The following is a 23748-nucleotide window of genomic DNA, read 5'->3' on the forward strand; positions in this document are numbered from 1 at the left end:
TTTTAATCATTTAACTTTATTCCACTGAGACTCTCTCCTGTCTTGTCCTGAAGGACGGCTCATTTACAGAGTAATTGGCCAACGCCACAATGGACCTCATTAAACTGCAACATCATTAGCATTTTGTACTGTTTTTGGTTTTTGTTTGCCTCACACTAACCGCCAAACAAACCCAGTCATCCCTCTAGAGATTCTATGGAGGAAACACACACAGAATAAATGAATGAATTAACACTAAAGTTCACTGGAGACGACGCAGCTCTCACCATCCTCTGTCTCAAAGTCAGCGAAGCAAAGCTCAGAGCCCTTGTTGGTGATCAGGAGCTCTCCGTTCAGGGTGAAAATCATGGATTTGTCCTCCATGTTGATCATGCAGCCGACCACATCGCCCTTTTTCCAGGGAATTCCAAAGTAGCGGCTGCCTGCATGCATACGTCGGCCCTTGAGAAGAAAGATAAAGCTTTAAGTTTTTGCAGTACATATAATACGAACACGCTAATAATAATGATAAAAGTGATTCTACTTTAAAAGCTGGCAATATATCATATCAATGATATCTTGAATGCTCTATTCAAGAAATGTTCAGAGAGGAAGCAAACAAATTGACAAATTTTAATGGCTAAAATCAATTTGTCCCAATATTATACCAATTCATAGTAAGTACTGCACCATCAACAAAATTTCGAACTAAATCAAAATTGTAATCATGTCCTTTAAAACCATCAAATATCTTGTTCCCACACTCGACATCTTCCCTTTTAGCAACCACATAGCTGTAACTCAGCTGAAAAAATGATGGCTGCTGAAGTGAAATAGTACAATACATCCTAACAGAGCTGGTTTACCCTGTATCCATCGAAGACGAAAGCCTGGTCATCTGCTCCCAGTTCCACATCAGGCCTGCAGCCTGGTCTGGCCCAGCCAACCCTCATATCCCCTCCAGTCTGGGCTTCAAACTCAAAGTACCACTTTCCCGTCTTCACTGCGTAGGTCTGCTCCACACGGAAAAGGCGGATGGTCTCGATGCTCTGATCATCCACCACATGGGCGGCTAGGGATCGATAGAGACAGGAACTATTGGTGCTTGGTAACTTGACAGATGCATTAAATAACAACTGATAATGGCACTATATAGATAGTGTAGCAGGTAACTTCATTTCAAAAAACGTAAACAGCTAAAATGCCAAAAGAAACTGAACACTCAGCGCTGCTTCTGTCCATAACTGCTGGCTGCACATGTGGATAAAGAGTTTTAGTCGTCTGTTTCCCTAATTGTTTTGATAAAAACATTACTAGCCAAAATATTCCACTCTCAACACTACATTCATACTGTATGAATGTGACGCTGGAGCTGCATATTATGGAGCATTTAGACTTAATTCTGCACATCACCACTCCTAAAATGCTAACTGGAATACAGCCATGCTTGCAGATGATTATAATAGACTGTAGCTTCTGTGTAGCAGTTGAGTCCGCAACATGTTCTCACCCTCCTGGTCTGGGGGGTCGATGTCATATCCATATCCAACCATGGTCCTGATGGCCTCTCTCAGACTGTCTCTGTTAGATTTCTTAGTGCGCTCGTCCAGTAAAGCATATGGCACCAGGCGAGGATTACGCCTGCTCTTCACATCCTGACACAAACAAGAAAAATACACAAGCAAAGGAAATAAGCAAGAAGAATGAGGACAAGCATGTAAGACAAATAAGGCAATTAATGTAGCTTATATTTTTAGCACTGTAGCCATTTGAAGAAACAATGTTTCAGCTGGAATGTCCAGTAAAATACTTTGAGTTTAATTTATTTTTAATTCTACTCAAATTTAAAGAGCAGGCCAGTGCACTGCCAGTTCCTTTGTAAATGGAAAGAATAATGGCTTTTACCTGCTGGATGCCATAGGTCCATCCTTGTTTAATTCTGTCTTTGGCCCACACGTTGTGTGCATTCTCGGCCAGTTTATCAACTAGAACCTCCTGACCTGCAGTCAGTTTCACATCAGAGAGCTCCAGTGGCGCAGGCTTATAACCATTAGACATCATGTAGCTGAAGAAGCAACATCACAAAAAGGTAAAAGCACAGAATTAAACTAACATTCATGCTCCACCTCAAACTGGGTACAATGAAATGACATCTTTGTTGTTCCTTCTTACAAGGCCAGTGTATAACAAATGAAATACTACAGCTTGAACAAAAGACAAAGGAACACAACAAACACAAAGTAAATAACAAAAATGCCACAGCGACTTTGGCAGTGTGCTTTCCATGAGGCTGAGATGCTCCAAGGTAACAATTAAAGTATTTATTCTGTTTTCAAGGGATTCTTGTGATGAGATAATTCAAACAAAAAAAGCTCTGAAACGATGTGAAATAATGAATCCATCTTTTAGAGTGTGAAGACTACAATCAAAATAAGCAACAAAAAGCCTTTGTTACCCAAATAACCTCCGGCAAAAACCCACAATTACAAAATGAGCATATTAATGACTCTTCTTCTCTCTAAAAAGTGCACAGCTGCTGTCAGTGTCAATATATCTGCCAATCAAATTGATACACCAACAGAATCACTTCATGCAACATGAAAAACTGCAAACTTACTCTTTAGGAAGTTTAATTTTCTTCAGATCGTCCTCAGCGTGAACATTGACCTGAGCAACATGGCATCCAAGAGCCAACAAGGTCCTGAGGACAAAAGGGAAATTTAAAGCAGAAAGAGACATACAGACCATAACTGATATCAACACTCAAGCCTCATTACACTGTGTTGGATACAATTGTTTCAGCCTTACTTCAGCAGAATTCATAGACAGACTGCTGTATTTTTAACTCCGCTCATTAGTTAAAAATACAGCAGTCTGCCATGTATCCACACATTATGTTTGGATACATGGCAGCTAGGCACAACAACAACAATACAACAGTATGCATGACAAACTGCATAGCTGATTGAAGCTCACTGTAACAGGAGCTCGCTTTATTGAGCCAAGCCAAATGTTTTCACTGGGAGATGACTCGGGAGTTGGCTCAAATAAGCTTTGGACCCAAGATTTTTTTTTTAAAAATCAATACTGGAATTCACTCAGAAGATGCAAGTCATTACAAGCACTGCTTTAATCTGAGCCTTAATCTGCTCTCGCACAGCATTCAGCTGGGAGCAGAGGCAATTCCATGAATAGGTAATTGGATTTTTTTTTTTAGCAAACTGCCCAGTCTTACTTAAGAGTTTCACTGGACATCTGCAAGTTGTAGTTCCTTTCAGTTTCAGGCAGCTTGGCGAAATCCACAAGGCAAGGGTGCTGTCTTTTGTTGTCATCACGAATCTATGGAGAAATCAGTCGGGTGTCATTAGTGCATGTTTCATGTCACAGAAACCAGTGTGGACTCTTTGTTGTTCTTCTGGTCTTTGGGCCTGTCTGTACACAACTGCAAAAACACCTCAGAGGAAAATACGATGGCTCAGCATTCAGAAAAAAAATTTAAAAACTGAAGCGCAGTGGATGCTGGCAGATGCATTGTTGTTTGTTTTCCACTTGGACTAATTCAAGCCTCAGGTGTTGATTTTTTAATGAAGCAGAAATAGACCTGAATCAGCTCAGAGAAAGAGGCTCAGCTGTCTGTGAGGGAGTCGACAGAGACAAATACACACTCAATAAGACGCAGCCAGTCACTCTTCCTCTGATAGCCTTCTGTTTCCAACGGTTAAATAGAACTGAGGTGCACAGAAATTATAAGCAATGCACAGCAAGGCCACACACTCTGACATTAAACAATGAAGCTGTTCCCAGCTTTATTATCACCCTGCCTGCCAAGTATCTGCTTCTTGTCCAAAGATGCTTCTGTCTTGAATTCAGTGCAGTGCCACTTTGAGCTTTTTAAGGCTTGGTACTAAATGCCGTCCTTAATAATAATAATAAATAAAGTGTAAGACATGGGTTACCCCCCCAGAGTGGAGCTTTCTCCCAGTCTTAATTAATGTGGATGTCACACTCTTGGAAGGTGAGACACTCATTAAGTTTGTTAAACAGCCGCTGTGGCAGCGGCCTCAGTGGGAAATGATTCTGTGATAACCACTACGGTACAAAAGAGGCAGCGAGTGCGATCAGACCTCTAACAGACTGCTCTGCGGAGAACAGGAAGACTGACTGATGATGGGAGGGAGATAGAGAAACGCTGTGATGTTATAAAGGCATAAAAATCCATGTGTGCATTTTATTGACATTAAAAATATAATGTGCAGAACAAACACTCAAGTTACACAACAACAGCTTTCATCGCTCTCTCTTTCTGTCTCTCACAAGTGGTCAGTAATTTCTTTATCAGCTCATTTCCAGTTTTTTACACACTCTACTTTTTATTGTGCTAAATAGTATCTTCTTACAGCAGGAAACATGCCTACATAACATGCAGGTAAAAACTGCTTTAAAATGATCATTACCTTTGATGGAAACTGGGTATTTTTCACAACAATTACAAGGATGAAGACACTTTCTTGAACCGCTTCCTTTCTTGTAAATTCCCCAAAGTGAAGACTTGATGTTTTCAATTGTCGGCAAACTTTGATCTAATTCCTCTTTGCACTGAGTAATTTGACTTTGAATACTTGAGATAATGTTAATTTAAGTTAAAGGATTTGATACTTTCTCCAGCACAGAGCATCCTGTTTTTCTATAGGACTTTATCAGCCATGTCCTGACTGAGACATTAGCATTAATGGCTACTAACATGCATTTCGCCGGAGAGGCAGGAGTTGTCCTTGTGTGCATCCCAACAGACCCAGGGCTGTTTTTGTGTGTTGAATGCGATGATGGATAGCAGATTTACCTTGCCATAGGTCCAGCCCAGTTCGATCTTGTTCATCCCCCACAGTTCATGGATGTTTTCTGCCAGCTTGTCCCGGACGTTGTCCAGGTGAGGGGGAAGAACAATCTGCAGAGTGAGAAGGGGAACAGATGGTACAGTCAGGTAGTGAAAAGGTGCCAATGGGCCAGCAAACGAAAACTGCTCTCATTTTTTCTCCTGACCATGCATTTGTACATTCCTGGGGACCGTAGAGCCATTCACATTATCTTGGCTTTGTCATCCAAAGGTAGCCAAGTCTGCATTTATTTTGCATTTGTGCTTCAGGGCCACTGCAGAACTGAATATTATATCACAGCTCTGTAACAAAAAATGAATGAATCTCATATGAGAGATTGCTGAAACCTCCCAACGGCTTCAAAAACTTTATTTTCTATCCTAACAATCCTTAAAAAAGGAGTAACGGACCAGCAATAGTATGGAAATACTCTGCAATACTGACTGCAGTTGGTAAATATTTCAACTGCTTTTGAATTTGTTATCTAAAGCAATGAAAACAGCTCAGTTCAGGAAGTGGCCAAGAAACTGTATTATTATCTCTAAACGAATGTTCTCTCTATAATCTAAATAAGAGTATCTTGAAAATTAAATGTAAAAGTAAACAGGAAGAAACTCACAACTGAAAACATTTATCTTGATATATTTATTACTTTTCATTTAGTATTCAGGAAAATGTGTTATTTACATATCACATATTTTTCATATTATGGTCATTTTTACAGTATGCAGAATGTTTATTTATTTTCTTTGCTGTATCTTTAATGTACAGATACAACATCAGCATTTCCCAGATGGAGCTGTGCTCACCTGGCTGGTGTCAACAGGAATGGGTATGAAGGAGGCCTGAGAGAGGAACTGGGTGGTTCCCAGCAGGTCACGGACCCCCTCGTGGTCCCTCTTGTACTCCTTCACAGGCTCTACGTGCATCTTCTCTTTGGGCAACAGTGCCTCGTAGCATGGAGAGTAACCAGCGGGTGGCAGAAATTTGAAATCTCCATGGCGTCCACCCAACAGGAAGCGCACCCTGATGTGAGACGTTACGTAAGACTGTGTGACGTTATATAATAATATTCTAACTCTTCACTTCACCATGAGTATCTCAGGAGATTCTTTTTACTTACTTTTTCATGTACTTTTCAAACCTGCGATCTTCTGCTCAAATAAGCAAATAGCCATGCATACTTATGCCATTAATACCGGGGCTGCAGTGAAGAGTAAAGCCACCCAGAGGCAGGGATTATCTGCCTTTGCATAAAACTTTCTGCTGCAAACTCATTTTGTACTTAGCAATACCTTGTATCAATATAAATAAAGTTTAAAGTTGTGTTGTTTTTTGTCGATCCCTGACAGGAAGTCAATTCTGTAAGCTTTCAAACTACATCACTGCTTTATATATAAAGCTACCGCAGATTGAGAAGCTGCAATCGCACCTCAAAAAATAAAAACAAACCTCTATTGCCAATGCTTCCTCATCTTATTTCCCAATTATAAATGCGGAGCCTTACTTGACACCTGCAGAGAAGCTGACGACGGGGAAGAAGAATCCATCTGTGTTGAAGTCCTCGAACATGCCCTGGACAGGCTGCCCGTTGATCCTGAAGGACATGCTGGGAGCGCCCAAATCCAGACAGCAGCTGACCACATCGTCTGAGTTCAGCAGGTGCTGGTTAATGGAGGCCACGGCCCTCGGGATTCGGCCTAGACAACACCAGCGAAGACAGAGAGGGAGGATGGATGGCTGTTACGGCTGCAAAGTCATTGAGAATGTAGGGCAGGATGATGGGCAAGGAGAAGAGAGCGGAGCTGAGAGGTGGAGAGGTGGGTGATGAGTGCTTTAAAAGGGAGGACATGAAATGGATGAGAGGATGCGATGGGTCTTTTAGTAGATTTGGAAGGGAAGAGAGGTGAAATAGGTGTCGTGCTTTTAGGATGAGAGCAGAGAAGAGGGGACATTCAAGGCCTAAAGCATCAAGCCGACAGTTGGTGAACTACTGACTAGTTATTCCCTGTTATGCAGGCGGAGAACATACCTGCACATCTGCAGCTGGCCTTCTGCTACGGGCTTTGCAGTGTGTTAGACTCGGAGGCATGTGTATCAAAGTCCTTAAGAATGGTCTAACTTTGAGGCTGTGTGATGGAATTTTACATCACTGTCAATGCTGTGACTTTGCCCTTCACTGTGTGGAAAATGAAAAGAGCAACCTAGAGAGTGGACAGCAGGCTCCTGCATTATTCAAAGTCATTTCTGTCAGGCAAAATCTTACCAAGCCAACAGACTTTCACTTTTTGTACTGTACACCATAACTGACTAGGAATTACTTTGAAACTAGATCAATTAATCAATTAGTTGCCAAGTATTAAATTAATTGCAAACTATTTTGATAATTGATTAATCGTTCTGAGTAATTTTAAGAAAAAAAAAAAAACAGTCAAAATTCCCTAATTCCAGCATCTTAAATGTGATTTTTTTTTTTCCGGTTTCTTCACTCCTCTAATGAAAGTGAATATCTTTGTGTTGTGGACAAAGTAAGGCATCTTGGAATTTGGGAAAACATCTTGTAAGATGCCTACCTGACCAAAGATGAAGTCCATCAAAGCTGTAAGAGTACAGGTCATCCCCAACGCCATTGCCTCCCCATCCCTCTCCTCCACCAGGGTACGGAGCATAGCCTTTAGTGTTGGCCCAGCCTACCCTCAGGTGGGTCGGCTCTCCGGTTACAAAGTGGTCCACCTGGTCAATCACCAGCTCAAAATACCACTTTTTATACTGAGCCGAACCTTCAGCCATGCCCAGGAAGATGTTGGGCCTCATACTGGAGGTGATAAGAGAGGAAGAAGCTTCAAAGTGTGTTTAATAGTCACATATTGTAGTGATTACCTGGAGAATAAAAATCACTGAAGCACAATCTGTTTAACCCAAAAAGCGACACAAATTTCCTCCCATCAGCCCATGCAGAACATTGCCTGGCTGCTGGGAGACTATTTTTACCTCTGAACATCATTGACCAGTCGAGTCTGAAGCAGCAGGTCCCTCTTGGGAAGCAGGTTGTCACAGATCAGATTCTGATTGGCTCTCACTGCCACCCCATTACAAACACAGAGGGAACACAGGACATCCAGAATCTAACAGAGAAAAAAAAAAGATGGCTCTTGTGTCAGACATTTTTTATCACTCCCTTTTGTTTTATAAATGTGATGCACAGATGTGTAAATGTGCGCATTCACACACCATTAGATGCAAATCCACGCCTAATTTCCCAGTTATATGATCAGTTGTTCAGACAGACTCTCAGCAAGCTGCACTGCTTGTAGCATATGCACACTGTAGAAAGGACTGTCAAGTACCACTCGTGATCAACAGCTGTTGTTTACGAGGACGCCCTTTCATGCCTGGTACAATTTACAGGGTAAATACTCAGAGACTGAGGCATTTGAACACTGCGTGTAAAACACATGGTTGGAATGTCATAAAGCACAAGAATGTCGTTTGCCTCAATCCCAGTCAAGACAAAGATAACAAGATAGTTTGGAGTTATAACTTGTTAGCTTTTGTTGAACAGGTTGAAGAACACACTTGAATTCATAATTAAACTCAAAAGAGAACAATGAAAAGCAAAAATTCCACTCAAATAGGATCTGAATTAAGTAGACCTCATGAGTAACCTCACGTAATTGGCCACATTTTATTAAACACATTTGCATATAAAAATATTTCTGAGATTGTGCTGCAGGTAGCTTTGAGCAACATATTTTACAGCTTGGTGCTGCACCACTTGATTTACCAAGGTGAAAGTGAACAAGCTGAAGACCCCTTTCTTCACCAAAATGTCAGGTAGACTGCATTGTAACTTGCGTAGCATGCTAGCATTAGCACATAAATATTCTGTTAATTTTAAAATGCATGTTAACACTGAACCTGTAGGCATGTTTTCATGCTAACATTAGCGTTGATCTCAAAGCACAGCTGAGACTGAAGAAAGCTAAGCCATCTCAGGGGAAAATTAACCTCTTACATTATTACCACAGGAGGTAGCACAGTTATGTTTCCTTTTTTCAGCCATTCAACAATTTGTTTTTGTTGTGTTATGAGTTTTCTAGCCTCATTGGCAGCTAGCATGGCAATATTTTTAGTTTTGTTAACATTGACCCTGGGTCAAAACACAATAGTCCTACTCGAACTGTTACACACAGTCATCATTCAGTCTAAAACACCCTTTGCTAATATTTAAGCTACTGTGCTCATATTTCTGCTCACCTTGTGGTTGCGTCCATGCTTGTAGAGCAGAGAGATTATGGATTTAATGTGAGCTCTCTGAATGATGTTCAGAGCCTCTGGACTTTCTACCAAGATACAGTGGAGGACTTCCAGGATCCCTGACGGGTCAGACAAAACATTTGGCATTATCACGAATAACACATATCAAATGGACCACATCATGTCACTGTAATGCTTCGAGGGTTTGCTTTAAGTTTTCAACAGAGAATAATACCTGATGAAGATTCCAGTCTTTCCAGTTTGCTGACCAACCAGTCCAATTTGCGGGAAAACTGGGTGCAGTTGTTCCTGTTTCCACGAATCAGTGCCGCTGAGCAAGAAACAAGGTATTCACAGGGTTTAATGAAAACACACACAAGGCTCAGCACAGCCATGAATAATGTGACTAAAGGTGTAAAATTAAACCCAAGCAGCTGACTTGGAGATGAGTGGGTGTTGCAGACAGTCTGACTTTTAATGAAAAATAGTCCAACATTTTCCTGTGAACATAAAGCAGTCGCCTGACATCCTCGGTCCACAGGTAGATACTAAAATTCATTAAATCTGGGAAACCACCAGACATCTATTATAAAGCCCTCCTGCTGTAAAATACATGAGAAAGATTTCAAAGTGACTGAAGTCACGTGGTCTATGCTGTCTAGAAAGTTGAGGTGTGTTCCCTTGTGCCCTTTCTCTGCCACCGTGGTGACATTAAGAAGGCTCCTTATTACTTTACTGTCTCATTTTTCACCATTAGGATTCAGGGACACTGGGCTGATAATGCCCGAGAAACAATTTAACAGCACTTTGTGCCAAAGGAATACTGATGGGTGTCTAATCTTCTTTAATTCTGACTTCACGGGAATGCTATCATTCAATACGAACACATGGATAGAGCCACACCGTGAGGCAAGGGCAGGGATGTTCACTGTGAATGATGTGAATGTGAAATTGAAAGTCAGAGACAGAGAGGAGGACGCTGAGGCTATACAGACTACTGACTTTAAATAACGTTACATTAGCATACACTATATTAAGACTGAGCTTTTAGTAATAAGGAAGGATTTATGATTTATTAAGGATTTGCGTGTTGAATCCAGGCTCAACAGTTTCCATTTCATTAAAAGAAAAAAGAAGCAGTTCTGCTCGTTCTACGGCCACCGTGTTCTGTGGGACATTTGTCACATTTTGCACATGTAATAAATCAATCCTTTGAGCATCTGAACAGCCTACTCTACTTCTATTTCTCAGCGTTTCTATTTCTTTTTAATAGTTTACCACGAGGGATGAATTTGATGTCCATGTCCTCATCATTTAACAGGTAGGTTGACTACCTGGACGGTTAACTTACAATAATAACCAGGTGTATTCCAACAGAGTTACTGTGTAAAGAAGAGGAGGTCAGGACAAACAAGGTGGCTGTGCAATTCATCATGCGAAACCCGCTTCACCAGACTGCCTTCACATCCTTGGGGGTGACCGCTCTGTGGGAAAGGCTGGAGTGTATTCAGAGGAGTGCATTTGTGTGTTTTCAGCGTGTGTGTTTAACGTGCCTATGTGGGAGTACATGCTGGGGAGGTGATGATGAATATAAGGGCAGTCAAGGTGAGCCGAGGGGAAGCTGTTGATGGGAAAGCTCCAATGACAGCAAAACAAACTACCCAAGAAAAAGTTGCCCACAATAAAACTTTTCAGGGTCATAACTTCAGCCTCCTTGACTCAACACAGGCCCTGAGAGAACGGGATAATGCCAGCACCTGTGATGGCTGGCATTTTGTTAATGACGCTATCATTTCATCAAATATGCGGCTGAATGCTTCTTAATGTGCCCACACTGATCTCGAAAAAGGATGTGACCTAAATAGAGGGAAGAGCAGACAAATACAAGCGACATTCTGTCTTTGCCTCTCTCTGTGCTCCCTTGTCACAAATAATTACACATAAATGTCATGCAAAGGCTATCACCAGCTGTGAACTCCAGATGTGGCATAGAGGAAAACAAGAGTTGGGTAGAGGGAGTTTATGGAGGTCAAAGGAAGGAAGGAGGAGAGGGAAAAAGGTGAGACAAGAAGTCTAGACCGTCAAGTGTAAAGGAGAGGAGGAGGTTCGCTGAAGACACTGGGGAAAGATTAATACTGCATGTCTGTCCAGGGTCAACAGATGACAGTGCTGACGGAAGATGTGGATATTTCATATGATCCATCACCCCAGACTGCTTACCCAAGAGTTCATAGAGGAGGTTAAGAATGTCCTTCCACGCTGCGCCCGCCTCCTCCCCAGCCATTTCTCCAAAGTGGGCAGCGCTGTTGTACAGGTTCATCCGGTCAATGCATTTGGACAGGAGGGTCAGCATGCCCTAAGAAGAAGCCCATGAATAAGCTGTGATTCACCTCACTACAGACAGTATGTTATTGTTTGTAACAAGATGGAAAAACCTTTTTTCTATAACTCAACTCAACAGAAATTATTTTTTTGAAGTCATACAACTTTTTGATTGCTTGTGTTTCAAGTAGATTTAAAGGGGATGTAGGAAACAAGCACGTTAATGGTTAAGAGAAGTACAACAGGCTCTGTGTTTCTTTTGATTACTTGTACTCTCTCTGGTCTCACCCTGACCCTCAGATGAAAACATTTTCTTGCACACAACAGAAACCACAAAAAAAATCAATAGACAAACACAACCAGTCTTGTATTTAACTAAGCAAAGGTCTCAGTGTGATTAAAAATTTCAGGGCTACACTGTGGCTCAGGTTTTGAGCCACGGAGACCATGAGCTGCAGCAGCTCCTTTGTTGCATATCATTCCTCATCTCTCCATTCGTTTCCTCTTATCTCTCTATTGTCAAAACCTCTAGTAAAAGGCATAAAAGAAAAATCCCTAAAATACCCAAAAAACATAAAAAGCCACCTCGCAAACTACCACTGTGATCAAAAGCATTTCAAACAAAAAAGCTCTACAGAGTACTGTATAATAGAGATTAAATGGTCTCAACTGTCATCTTGGTATAAACTGCTGTTGCTCCAAGCAGTTAAATTATCCACACACAGTAACAGTCAGTATATTGCTAGAGCTTCTGAATCAGAAGTTGATGGCTCCACATCGTCCACTCACCTCCTCTTTGAAGAGGTCTTGACGCTTGATGAGTGAACGGAGAAGACACTGTTTCTCCTCATGCTCCAGCTCTGAATCAGGCTGTTTGAAGTACTCGATCAGGTCATTCAGCGTCTGCAGCACCTCTTCAACATACCCGGCCACCGCCGTGGACTCACCCTCCGCAGTGCTGTCCAAAGCCCTGAGGGGGAAGGACAGGGAAGACCGAGGAGAATCACGCTGTAAAACTTGAAACATTTTCACGCTGTACAAGTGTGACAGATAAAAGTGTTTGTGGGTGGTCATTACTTGATAAAGTTGGTGAAGAGGAAGGTGGTGTTGCGGATGATGCGAGCAGCCCGAGACTCCTCATGTTGACAGCGCTGCAGAGTAAGCCCATCGTCCATGTGGCCCTCAGAGTGCAGGCAGGCCTAGACCAGGACAGACGCACACATAAACGTACGTTCCATCATTGCAACAGGGCCCACACCATCAAATTTAAAAGGCCGTGAAATAACAACGCATCAGCAAACCTCCTTTCATCCAATCAGACTTTTGAAAATGGATCCGTTTATTATACGATTTTGCTAGAAACAGATGGACAACAAAATGCATCTAACTTTTAAGAGCTGTTAGAAATGATGAAAGATATTAAGGCAGATAAAGCAGATATTGATCCAGCAGCTATAAGAAAAGCCATACAAGTATGTAATGGGCAAGTGTGACGGGAGAGTCTCCTTCAGCTAGTAAGTTTACATCACTACAGCTCAGTGAAACCTGACTCGCTGTAATCAAACAGCATAATCAAGAGGAGGGAAGAGGTGGGGAGGGCGGGGGTCTAAGTGTAGACTGACCATCACCTCCAACATATCAGGAGCTTTGGCATTCTGCCAAGGCTGCAGGGACTGCCTGGCGCCAGCACAAGCTGGCATCTGATGTCCCTGGAGGCGTGCCCTGCGGTGAGCAGCGTTCATGTGCTGCCCTAATCCCCCCTGTCTCACCCAAAACCAACTGTCACCCTACGCATCGCCCATTATCACATTTAAATGGGTTGCTACTTCAAGTGTGCAAGAGGGGCGGGTGGCAGGGGAGACTGGTTGTGTCAAGAGTATCCAGGGTAGACAATGATGTTAAGCAGAGTGGAAAATAAATGTCTGGCTGTGTGGGATAGGCGTTTAAATACCCATGTAAGCCACTGGTTTGATTTGGTGTGATCTGCTACCGTGAACATGGGCTTTGAGGTGTTCAGGTGAAGAGCTATCGATGATCTTACTGTCAACAATACATATCATGTACATAATTATCACTGTGCAACGATGCAATGACTGATTCCTAATTTTGCACCAAGCACAATCACCTATGAGGTGTAACTGTATGTATTAACCTGTAGTTTTTACTGTAGGTGAACTACAAAACAAGGAACTATCTGAGCACAAAAAACACCTTTACTGTACAGGTATCTGCTCCCATTATAATAACTACAGAGACATTTACAGCTTTGATTGACAGTCTTTCATTCAAAAATAACACGGCTGAATGGAAAGTCTTTATGATGTGCATAAGAAAAACTCAGTGACCTCTGGAATGATTCAGGTTGTGGAAGTTTAATCCTATTTACCCTTCTTTTCAGGGGTCCTAGGCGAGACGATTTGGCATCAGGCGCCAGGTAAGACAGCCAGAGTCCTGTCGCCACATGCATGATGAAGCAGACAGAGTCTCCGTACTTGATCTCTGGCACTCCCATGCCGTCGATGTCCCTCTTTGGGCCCAGGTCGCCCTTTTCCTGTTGTGTTGACATTGAGAGGTGCACACACACATCAACAAATATACACAGAGAGACAGGAAGCATGTCCACACGACACACAAGCATTGAAATATGACAAACGAAGATTTATTATGATTAGATGGTAATCAGAGAGGCGGGTTGAGGAGAGTGCATTCATTGGCCTGCCAGGAGGTTGCTGCTGGCCTCATTAGCTCTGCTACATTTCTGGCTCAGCAGAGATGGAGCGATGCAGCTGATTGCAGCTGACAACAAGTAGCAGGGAACATATTAATACCAGTGTTCAACATGGCAAAGCCTTGACTTTTTTGGATACCGGAGCCGACTGGCACTGGGTTGTGTGTACAACTCGTGGAGCGAGAGGAAGTGAGGAAATACATACAAAATAAGAGTTTCTGTCTATATTTATTCTTCCAAAGACACATGATTCCACAGTAATCCCGGTAAAGCCTGTGGGTCCTGCAGGAATAGTGATTACTGAGGGCAATTACACTGTGTTCTCAGGAGTGGGATGGGTGGGAAAATTAAAGCCTCCGAAGTGGACAGCACTGAGGAGCATTTTAAACTGCACCTATTGTAGATAACAAGATCTCTACAGGGACACAATGGTACTCTGTGAAGGTGACTCATGGCACTGTGCTGTTTATGTGGCTGTAGCCATATCAATACAGTGTAATTGAGGTAAGATAACTTAGCAACAAACAGTAAAGCCAGGAAATAAGATATCGACATTTTCACGTATTTTGAGCTAGATTCCTACAGGTGAGGGAGATTCAACAGTATTATTTCACTAGTATTAGGACCTACAGTATGCATTTCTAATTACACTAGATTTAGGTAAAAGCTCTGAAACTGTTCTAAAAGGAAATAACTGCATTGTGTAGAGTAAAAAGATTAGGAATCAAAGCTGTTGGATCGCAATGGAACCGCAAGAAAGACAACTGCTAACAAGGAGACAATCCCACTCCTGTGTCAGCTTCTACATCTGAACTGCACAACTTACAAGCAAACAACATATCTTAGCATGAGTGAACAACATCGCTGGAATACCTGCTTTCAGTCTGAATATCAAGTAAGCCACGTGCTCCTTTCTACAGGTTATTTTTGGCAATGAGAATATTTTTGGAACGCGCTATTAAAACAAAGAACTAAAGAGCCCTCGGCTTGAGGGAGAGTTCAAAACAAAGTGTGGGATAAAAAGGGTGGGTTATTGAGGGATAGAAATAAGCAAAGGCAAATGAACAAATACAAAGTAGGTACCCTGAAAATCCCCCCCAGTGCATCACAGTGAATCTTAACACTGTGGCGATACATTCATTTTCACTTCCTAATTGAAAATGGCTGCATCCCATACCATGCATACCATGAATGTTTGCTCCAACATTTACAGTGCAGTCTACTCAGCAGCTGTGAAAAGGTCAATTTATTGCGGAAAGCCATGAGCTCATTAAGAGCTTACAGACCCATCTCGGGAGTCTTTGACGAAGTAGTCAGGGGAAGATATTTTGAATCCTCTTTTAATTAGGTGAGTTGACCAAGAACATTTATTTACATCAACACCCAGGGCCGCTTTCAGATGGTGTAACTGCCTTGCTCAAGGGACACATCAAAGCTAATTGTAAAAACAGAATAAATAAATTATGCTTGTATAGGGACAGTGAGCACTGACCTTGGAGGGCCTGAAGCAGAAGGCAGTGGCCGCGGTGTCGGACTTCTCCCGGTCCTGCAGGACCAGTCCGCGGTCCTCAGTCAGGGCCAGGTAATGGCCAGTAGAGAGGTGGCGTAGTCGGAAGGCCTGACCCCAGCGAATGTGGCTACCGCTCCAGCTAAACACAGAGCACTGGTGTCACAAACTATGGATGCACCACTGGAGTATACGAAGCCAAACTTTCTGTGCACTTGCTTTCCCTAAACTGAATCATTTTATTGTCCTGACATTTAGACGCAGAGCAACAGGGAACTGCTGACACAAGTGCAATCAATTGCTGGAAACAACACAGATTCTCCAGCGCTATCAATGTTAGCTAGTTCAACTTTCAAAATCCTAAATGCTGACTTTATGAAAAAGATGCCAAAAAGATACGCTGAATTCCTTTTTTTCCCTATTAACATATACTGTGCTATTTCATTCTGGGTGCAGATTAAATCACCAATTTAGAATATCTTAGAAATGTTTGTAAAAGCAAGCTGTAAGTGGAATGAGACGTCTACCGAGAGAGGCATAAAATGTACGTTTCTTAGTGTCAGTGCAGCTTAACTTTCTTTGTATGGATGATGCAGTGTAGAAAACACTGCTCAAAATTCCTCCCTGAGCTGAGAAGGAGAACATGTGCCTTAATAGATGCACCTGTGCCATTTCAAAGTGTACAGACTCTGACAGGCAGTCCCAGTGAGAGCTGGCAGATGATGTGACTGGAGGGATGTTGTGTGGGTGGCCAGTTAAAGAAAGGAAAGAGAGGAGGAAGAACAGGGAGGGTAATAGATGGAGAAGAGAAGTAGATTGAGAGGGATGGTAAACAGAACCTCACCTTCTGAAGGACTTTGCCAACTAATTGGTGGTGACAGTTCAGAGAAGACGGAGGTGAAGTTTATATATAACCCACAGTACAGTAGCTGTGACATTTGTACACCATCTTTTTATTCTCCGTGAAGAAATAGGACAACTCTTCTATGTGTTTCCCAGAGAAATCTATGTCCCGGTTTTACATTATTTACTTTCTTGAGTTTATTTTATTCACCATGTGTGTATTTGGGTCTGATCTCACCTGATCCTCAGAGGCTCCAGTCTCCAAAGTGAGCGGGCCTTTGATGCTCCCTTACCCGCCTCATAGTTGACTATCCTGAGAGCACAAAGACACAAGTGGGGACTTCTGTTAGTATTTCTGAGTCTTCCAAGTGGGAATAAAATCACTCGAAGATGTTCTGCTGCCGCTACAGTCCTGGCACAGAGAATACTATTAATTTTGAGTAAGTCTCACTGCTTAAGCATTTGGACAGGATTTTCTTCCAAATGACACTGTGGGACAAAAGCAATGGACATACATATCTTTTAAATTCTGCATTTCTTATATATAATAGAGTTCACTTTATCTTTTAGTCTGATACAGGACACAATTTGCTTTTTGTGATGCTGATTCTGGAAGGAGAAAACATCCACAGAGCAGGCTGTCAGAGGTCAGGGTGAGCTGTGAAACTACACCCCTTCACATGGGAGGAGTTCAAGGGTAAGTAAGTCCTTCAGGGAGGATGACCTGCCTGCTCACTAAATTCAGGTCTTGCCTTAACTCAGGATATACCACCTGAAACTGAATGGACACTAAAAAGGATTTGACCTGAATTCTAAATGCAAACAGAGAACTTAAAAGGTGGAAAGAAACGTAATGAATACTCCTTTAACTAGAGTGAAGATTTTTTTCAACTTCTATGGATTTCTGGAGTTGCATAACAGCATCATTTCTGCTTTTCATACCGTAACATTCATGCACACAATCTACAAGTCTATATGTTATTCTTTATATTATTATCTAGTTATTCTGTTTTCAAACAGGCATTTTGATCAGCAAGACCTTGGCCCTCTGTAAAACTGTAGAAAAGTACTGACTTGTTGAACAGTTTTTCTTATGTCTCATCTTCAAAAACTACTTTCTCACTTGATGGTCAAAGATTTCAGTTCACTGGTCACAAGTCAACTAAGCTTATCTGCTAATTATCCACTAACCTCTGCTCCTCCTCACTCTTTTCTGCTCCTGGGATGGTCAAGCTCTCATCGTGACCATGACAAAGACGCATCACATGTCCACCAATCAAATACCCTGATAATGACAAAAACGAGACTGTGTTAACAAGATAGTCAACATTTTTGCTTTTGACCATGAAATTCTGTTTATTATAGACCAAACCTACAGTGAATAAGATGTGATTTTAGGACAACAACATCAAAAATATCGTAATGTGAGTGTTCATCTTAGAAGGTTTTTTCCTTTTTGCTTTCAGGTTTAACCTGTCTAGTATTTTATTAGACCAAGTTAAAAAAAAAAAAAAAAAAAAAAAAGCATTTAACTATCTCTGAAAAAAGTGGACATGAGACCATTATTTTTGTGGTATTGTTGCCGGGGTCATGAACTTGCCTACAGCCATGTTGCCTGAGGAGCAGGTAGGCTGGATGTTCCACAGGGTCTGCATGAAGGAGGCATCCACCTGGCTGTTGCCATTACAGACAGAGAGGTGCTGGAGGAGAGAAGCAGGTTACACGTGGCTTCAGACAGAAGGCTGCAGACTGCCAGTAAGGAAGTTGTGTTAGCAAGAGGGAAACACAGACAAACACAGAGAGCAATGCTGCACAGAGGATGGAGCTGTCCCAGTGTTGGGATTGAAAAGAGATTAAAAACAACGTTGTGTCTTTCCTCTGGAGCTGACAAACAGTGTTATAATGCTGTGGGCTAAAGAGCACTGCTGCATCAGAGTTCCTCTATGCTGCAATGTCCAGATAATCCTCTACAATAATTCTTTCCAGCAGAAACACTTGGAGCAGCTCCCATTTCCCTAAAGGCAGGATTCAGAAGTGAGTGAAAGCTCAAAATGATCCTAGCCTTCAGCAACATCCTCCCAGCTACATGTAAATGTGGTACATCTTGTTCCATCTCACTGAACTCGCCTGAATTATGTACGTTCACTTCATTGTTGGGCCAAATAGAGGCATCCATTTTTATTAGTCTGTCTTGGTGTTTCGAAAATGCAACCATTCCTATCAGTTGAAAGATGATATGGATATACCGATGGAGTGCTTTTCACCAAAAGTATTGCAGATTACAATTGTATGAAGTCAGACTTTTTGTGCACTAGTTTTCCCTCGAATCATTCATTTTATTGTCCTGACATTTAGAGACCAGGCGTCAACACCAGATGCAGCACAATGAGGAACTGCTGACACAGGTCAGCCCAACCGGACATGAAGACACAAAGCAGCAAACACCTTCATCCTCAAAAGAGTGCGTCACAACCTCTGCGATTGTTCACAGTAATGGAGCACTGATTGCTTTTTGCCTGAATTCCTGGAGTGTCTCATTCTTCAAAAGCTGAAGTTCTGTCAGGGCGAATCAGGTGAAGATTTCCCATCGGAGAAGATGAAAGACTGGCTCTTTGCCAGTTTTGCTTTAATTGCACATTTCCCTCCCTGAAGGGCCTGAGCAGCCACTGGAAGCCAGCGGTGCTCACTCTCCTATGCGTGGCACGTCCCTGTCCCTCCTCTTTTCCATTTCTCTCTCTGCCTCTGTCTCTCCCTCTCACAAGCTCCCTCTCCTCTTTCTTTACCTAGTGAGTTAATTGAGGTCGGGTGTATAGCTCTGCATAAGGGAGACAGCATTAACTCTAAGCTCATCAGTCAGATGGATGCCTTCACAAAAAATAATTTTTAAAAAGAAACTGCACAGGAGGGCCTTACAAGTAATCAGATTTCCATTACAGATAGCAGTGTAAAGTTTTAAAGGCTTCCTCTGGAACTGCTTTGTCACTCTGAAGTTGGCTGGAGTGATGCAGGTATCAGAGCTATCCGACGGCTATGAAACTTTCCAAAGTGCCTTTTTGAGTCAGTCCGTGAACAAAAGCAGATAACTCCAGCTATGAGGGGTGCATAATCTCCAAAATGTGGCGCATTGTGTGCTTCTAAACTCTTGCAAGTTTCGAGCCAGACAATTCTGTTCTGACATGAAAACATTTGGCAGAGAAATAAGAAAGCTCCCAAAACAACTGCAGAGAAAATCAGAATGAAGTGAGATCTGACAAGCAAACCAGATAAAGGAAAATGAGAGATGATACAGCATGCATCAGAAACAAGAGACTGCATCTGATGTATCCAGACAGTCTGAAAAATCTTAAACATTCATAAGAGGAAAAACATCTTATCTGGAGGCCTGCTGATTTAATGAGAATGGTCTGAGTTGCAATTAGTCCATCATCTTTTAAATTCGCATCTTCTTTCTCGTGTGTGATGGCCTGTTTGAGACGTCTCTCCCTTCATACTCATCAGTAACGCCATCTCCTTCTTTTAGAAGAAGAGTACTTTGGTTAATGGTCTCAAAAGTGTTAAGAGTGCTAACTGACCATAGTGTCTAATCATCTGAATTTCTTTCAGCTAGCTGGTATCTGCAAGACAATTTGTGTTTCCATTGGTATGTATCGTATTTATGATTTAACATAATGTAAAATAATTATCTGAAAGTAACAATAAACAGCATGAACAACTTTCTGCTGAATTCTTCATAAGGCTTCATTACTTTGTGCGTGTGTGTGTTTGCTTTTAGATACTTTTGGATATTTCTATTATTTATTTGTGGAATAATTACTAATTCCACATACAGCTTTTCATCTTAAAACCCTTGACTGCTTAAACTTTATAATCAACAGTGGGTTTTTCCTCCTTTCCTACTTATTGCTGGTGTATTTGTTATCAAACTACTCTTACAAATGCAGAGGTAAATAAAGTTTACTTCACTGAATTGATTGAATTCTAGCAAAATGTTATACACATCATTCATCTAAAAAAGTACATCAGAGTCTTTGTGTTAAGCCTCCATAGCTTGTTTTACAGTGACACCTTCTCATTTTTTTCTAAGTTAGAGGTCAGTTTGACAGGATGTAGGAGAAGACATGTTGGATTTGACCTACCAGGTATCTCTCTGTTGACACACTGACAAGGATCAGGTCGTCTCCGATGCGGACTTTCTCTCCCTCAGATCTCTGCTTGGATGCAGGGTGGATGGTCCACCAGCAGGCCTCTCCTATTGACACAGTTGTATCATGTTATGTTATTCATACACTGAAGATGAAGCACAATGCATACATACGTTAGGGCAGGTCTTTTGTTCCACACAGTCATACACGTACCATTTCAGATAATCTGACTCCTTTCTGTTGCTAAAGCAACTATCTACTCTGAGTAGTAAAAAGCATAAAAATAGCCATGATCTGATGAAGAAGTAGCACTTGAAGTCATCGTTTCCACTTGATAAATGGCCTTAAGCATTTCTGTAGTTCAAATGTCAAATGTAGCACAGAACACATTTACAGTATTTCTCCCATGGCTGTTGATTCCATGTCAAGGTTAGGCTGACCTGAAAGGGCTACACAGGAGAACTGAATTCAATTAAAAGTAGTAAAAAGGCAAAGTGAACTCTGCAAAGACCCTGTTAGTCACACTGTACCTATTGAATCTTCTTGTAGTCCAACATCAAATGACAGCTTGTCTGTCAGAGACCTTGATGTCTTCAAACAGGTCAGGTACTGGTGAGTGAAAGATGAGTTAAGATTTAGGTCACAGAAAATACTAAGGCAAGCTGAGACTGGAACTCTTACTTTAGGACTTAGACATAAATTCATTTATTTATCATTATTTGTTGGTACTCACCATACCACTGAAGGAGTGGCGAAGGAGGATGGCATGACCGTAGAGCAGGGTCCGGTGTCCACCCCCCTGACCCGCCTGCCAGGAGATGCACAGATAACAGATTACCATCATGTAGTTATAGAGCATCCTTGACCTCTGGCCGCTGTCAGGCTTGTCATACCAAATCTGTAGTCTAAGTTAGTAACCTCTATTTCAGGTATTAAGTTAGACGTTTCCTCAGCTTTTAACCTTGTGTGGGCAAACAGGATGGGACTGAATGGATAAAGTTTCTTCAACTTTGGACCTCCATTCCAAGCACAAGCAGGAAAGAAAGAGGGAGGGCAGCATACAAAAACTACACACAAAATCAATCAAACCCACAAACATACACAGTACCACACTCATTGGACAACTTGCCCATTCTTGCGACGAACAAGAATAATTGTGATTCACTGTAGCACAAGTAGGTGAGGAAATGTGAGGAAACAGTTGAGCAAAAATGAATGAAGACGTGATTTCTTCTCCACCACTGAGGTGAATAAAGAAAATCTTACTTACCCTCTTAATCAACCTCTAGCGGCAGAAGAAAAAAAGAGACGGTACCATAAGAGGTGACACCTAAACCATCATCACTGCAGTCATGAGTCAGTCCAAAGCAACTGATTTTAAAGATTCACAACTGAGCGTCCAAGTGCAGCACATAATTTTCTATTAAAAAGCTCTAATAAATGTCTGAGGGTTTTGTTTTTATTCAGTTTAAACTCTGGATTAATGCTAGGGCAGCTTAACAGTCACATTCCTCTTTCTCATACATATTTCTCATTGTCACAATGGAAATTTCTATTTTTAGGGCTTTAAACAGACACTCTATTCTCAGCTAAATTTAATTTAGTCTTAGTCTACAAGATTTTTCTTTTGAGGTGACAAACAATATTTAAAGTCCACATAGAAACAGCTCAGACCAAGCAGAACTGGGACTGTGCTAACCAGTGTGACACACACTGCAGTGTTTATCCAATAAGCAATGCATGGAGGCTATCCTCTTTCTTGACCACTTCAGTGTTAATTTGTGTGTCTGCTTGTGGGGTCACATTTAAGGGAACTCCCAACCGTCCCCTGAATATGACCCCTAGCTAATTCTCTTTTGGCTACAAGTCTCTCCCAGATGGCTTGTTTAAGACAGACAAAAAAGGAAACAGAGTTCGATCAAAAGAAAAATGGGAAGAGTATCCAGCAACAGCTGGGAGTGAGGGAGGGGGGTACAGAGAGAGAGCCAGCCTGTATTTCAGGCCTGCTGACACATCACTGCCAGGAACTGTGACCTTTGGTTTGGTGCCCCTCCAGTTGTAAGTACTGTATCCTAAACAGCTTTCTACTGGGAGTGCATTTGAGTTAGAAACAAACACAGTGGGTGTGTTTGCATGCACGTATGTGGATGGGTGTACAGTAAGTTGTGTCTTTTAATGAATACTTCAAATTTTTGGAAGTTTAACAGGTGCACATGTCAGCAACCTGCGCCAAGTCATGAGGCCACAGCTCAACACCAAAATCATCCTTTGCGTCTTGTCCCTTGTTCACTATTTGCCTTTATGACTATTATCCAGTGGTTTTATTTTACATCTTTTATCATATTTTTACTATTAAGTAGTGAGATTTGTTCTAATTAATTTACCTGACACTATTTTTCTGTCCATTCTGTCTTTTCTATGTGAAGCACTTGGTACGTGTGATTTCTTTGAGCTGCATTTCTTGTTTGAAAGGTGCTACACAAATACAGTTTGTTATCATATCATTATTATTATTATTGTTGTAAATTGTTAGCTCTGACAGGCCATGCCTACACTTATCAGACACTGCATTGACTATTTGAATACTAGCAAAGGTAAGTCAATAAAATGGGACTACTTCTCTCTTTAGATTAGCCCTGATGATCCTGTTTGTGGACGTCTTTGCTTTCAAGTGAAGCGCTCATCATCAGGCTTTTGGTACAAATACTGAGAAAACAAACCCACCAGAGGAGATGAGCTGTAAACGTCTCAGCAGCAATTAAAGACAATTCAATGATGGCTGAAGGCCACAGTTTCCAGTTAAGATAACCTCGCTAAAAGTAGATCTAACACTACCAAAAACTCCTGGTTCACTTTCTGGTTTGAATCATTGGCGGTAGCCAGAAGGAATGAAATGCCCTCTCAGTATCAATAAGATGTAAGAAATCATTTCAGGGATATTCAATTATCCTAGTTAAACTAACTGTGACAGCCGATGCAACAACATACCCAACCTCCACACACGGCGGCTCCGGCCAATCCAACTGCACAGCACTCCAGCAATTATCATTAGCTGAGCTAACACATTAGCTTAATTATGCGCCATCTTTGATTTAA

At 41.7% G+C, this 23748-nt stretch overlaps 1 protein-coding gene across 1 annotated transcript in view; it reads right to left on the minus strand.

Annotated features, from left to right (window-relative positions):
* ryr3 (ryanodine receptor 3) overlaps positions 1-23748 on the minus strand; it is a 102924-nt gene that overhangs the window by 53631 nt on the left and 25545 nt on the right. Inside the window, exons 4-28 of the mRNA XM_070987224.1 lie at positions 21923-21937; positions 21386-21460; positions 21183-21261; positions 20647-20759; positions 18111-18210; positions 17702-17795; positions 16749-16823; positions 15653-15809; positions 13819-13983; positions 12510-12631; positions 12222-12402; positions 11331-11466; positions 9346-9441; positions 9111-9229; positions 7845-7978; positions 7427-7668; positions 6361-6553; positions 5663-5879; positions 4820-4924; positions 3215-3318; positions 2597-2680; positions 1885-2044; positions 1490-1634; positions 846-1051; positions 267-441 (exon numbers count right to left, since the gene is read on the minus strand). Coding sequence (XP_070843325.1) covers positions 267-441; positions 846-1051; positions 1490-1634; positions 1885-2044; positions 2597-2680; positions 3215-3318; positions 4820-4924; positions 5663-5879; positions 6361-6553; positions 7427-7668; positions 7845-7978; positions 9111-9229; positions 9346-9441; positions 11331-11466; positions 12222-12402; positions 12510-12631; positions 13819-13983; positions 15653-15809; positions 16749-16823; positions 17702-17795; positions 18111-18210; positions 20647-20759; positions 21183-21261; positions 21386-21460; positions 21923-21937 — 3292 coding nt within the window. The remainder of the gene's footprint in view (positions 1-266; positions 442-845; positions 1052-1489; positions 1635-1884; positions 2045-2596; positions 2681-3214; positions 3319-4819; positions 4925-5662; positions 5880-6360; positions 6554-7426; positions 7669-7844; positions 7979-9110; positions 9230-9345; positions 9442-11330; positions 11467-12221; positions 12403-12509; positions 12632-13818; positions 13984-15652; positions 15810-16748; positions 16824-17701; positions 17796-18110; positions 18211-20646; positions 20760-21182; positions 21262-21385; positions 21461-21922; positions 21938-23748) is intronic.

Source organism: Chaetodon trifascialis, chromosome 19, assembly GCF_039877785.1.
Source record: "Chaetodon trifascialis isolate fChaTrf1 chromosome 19, fChaTrf1.hap1, whole genome shotgun sequence".
NCBI classification, from domain to species: domain Eukaryota; kingdom Metazoa; phylum Chordata; class Actinopteri; order Chaetodontiformes; family Chaetodontidae; genus Chaetodon; species Chaetodon trifascialis.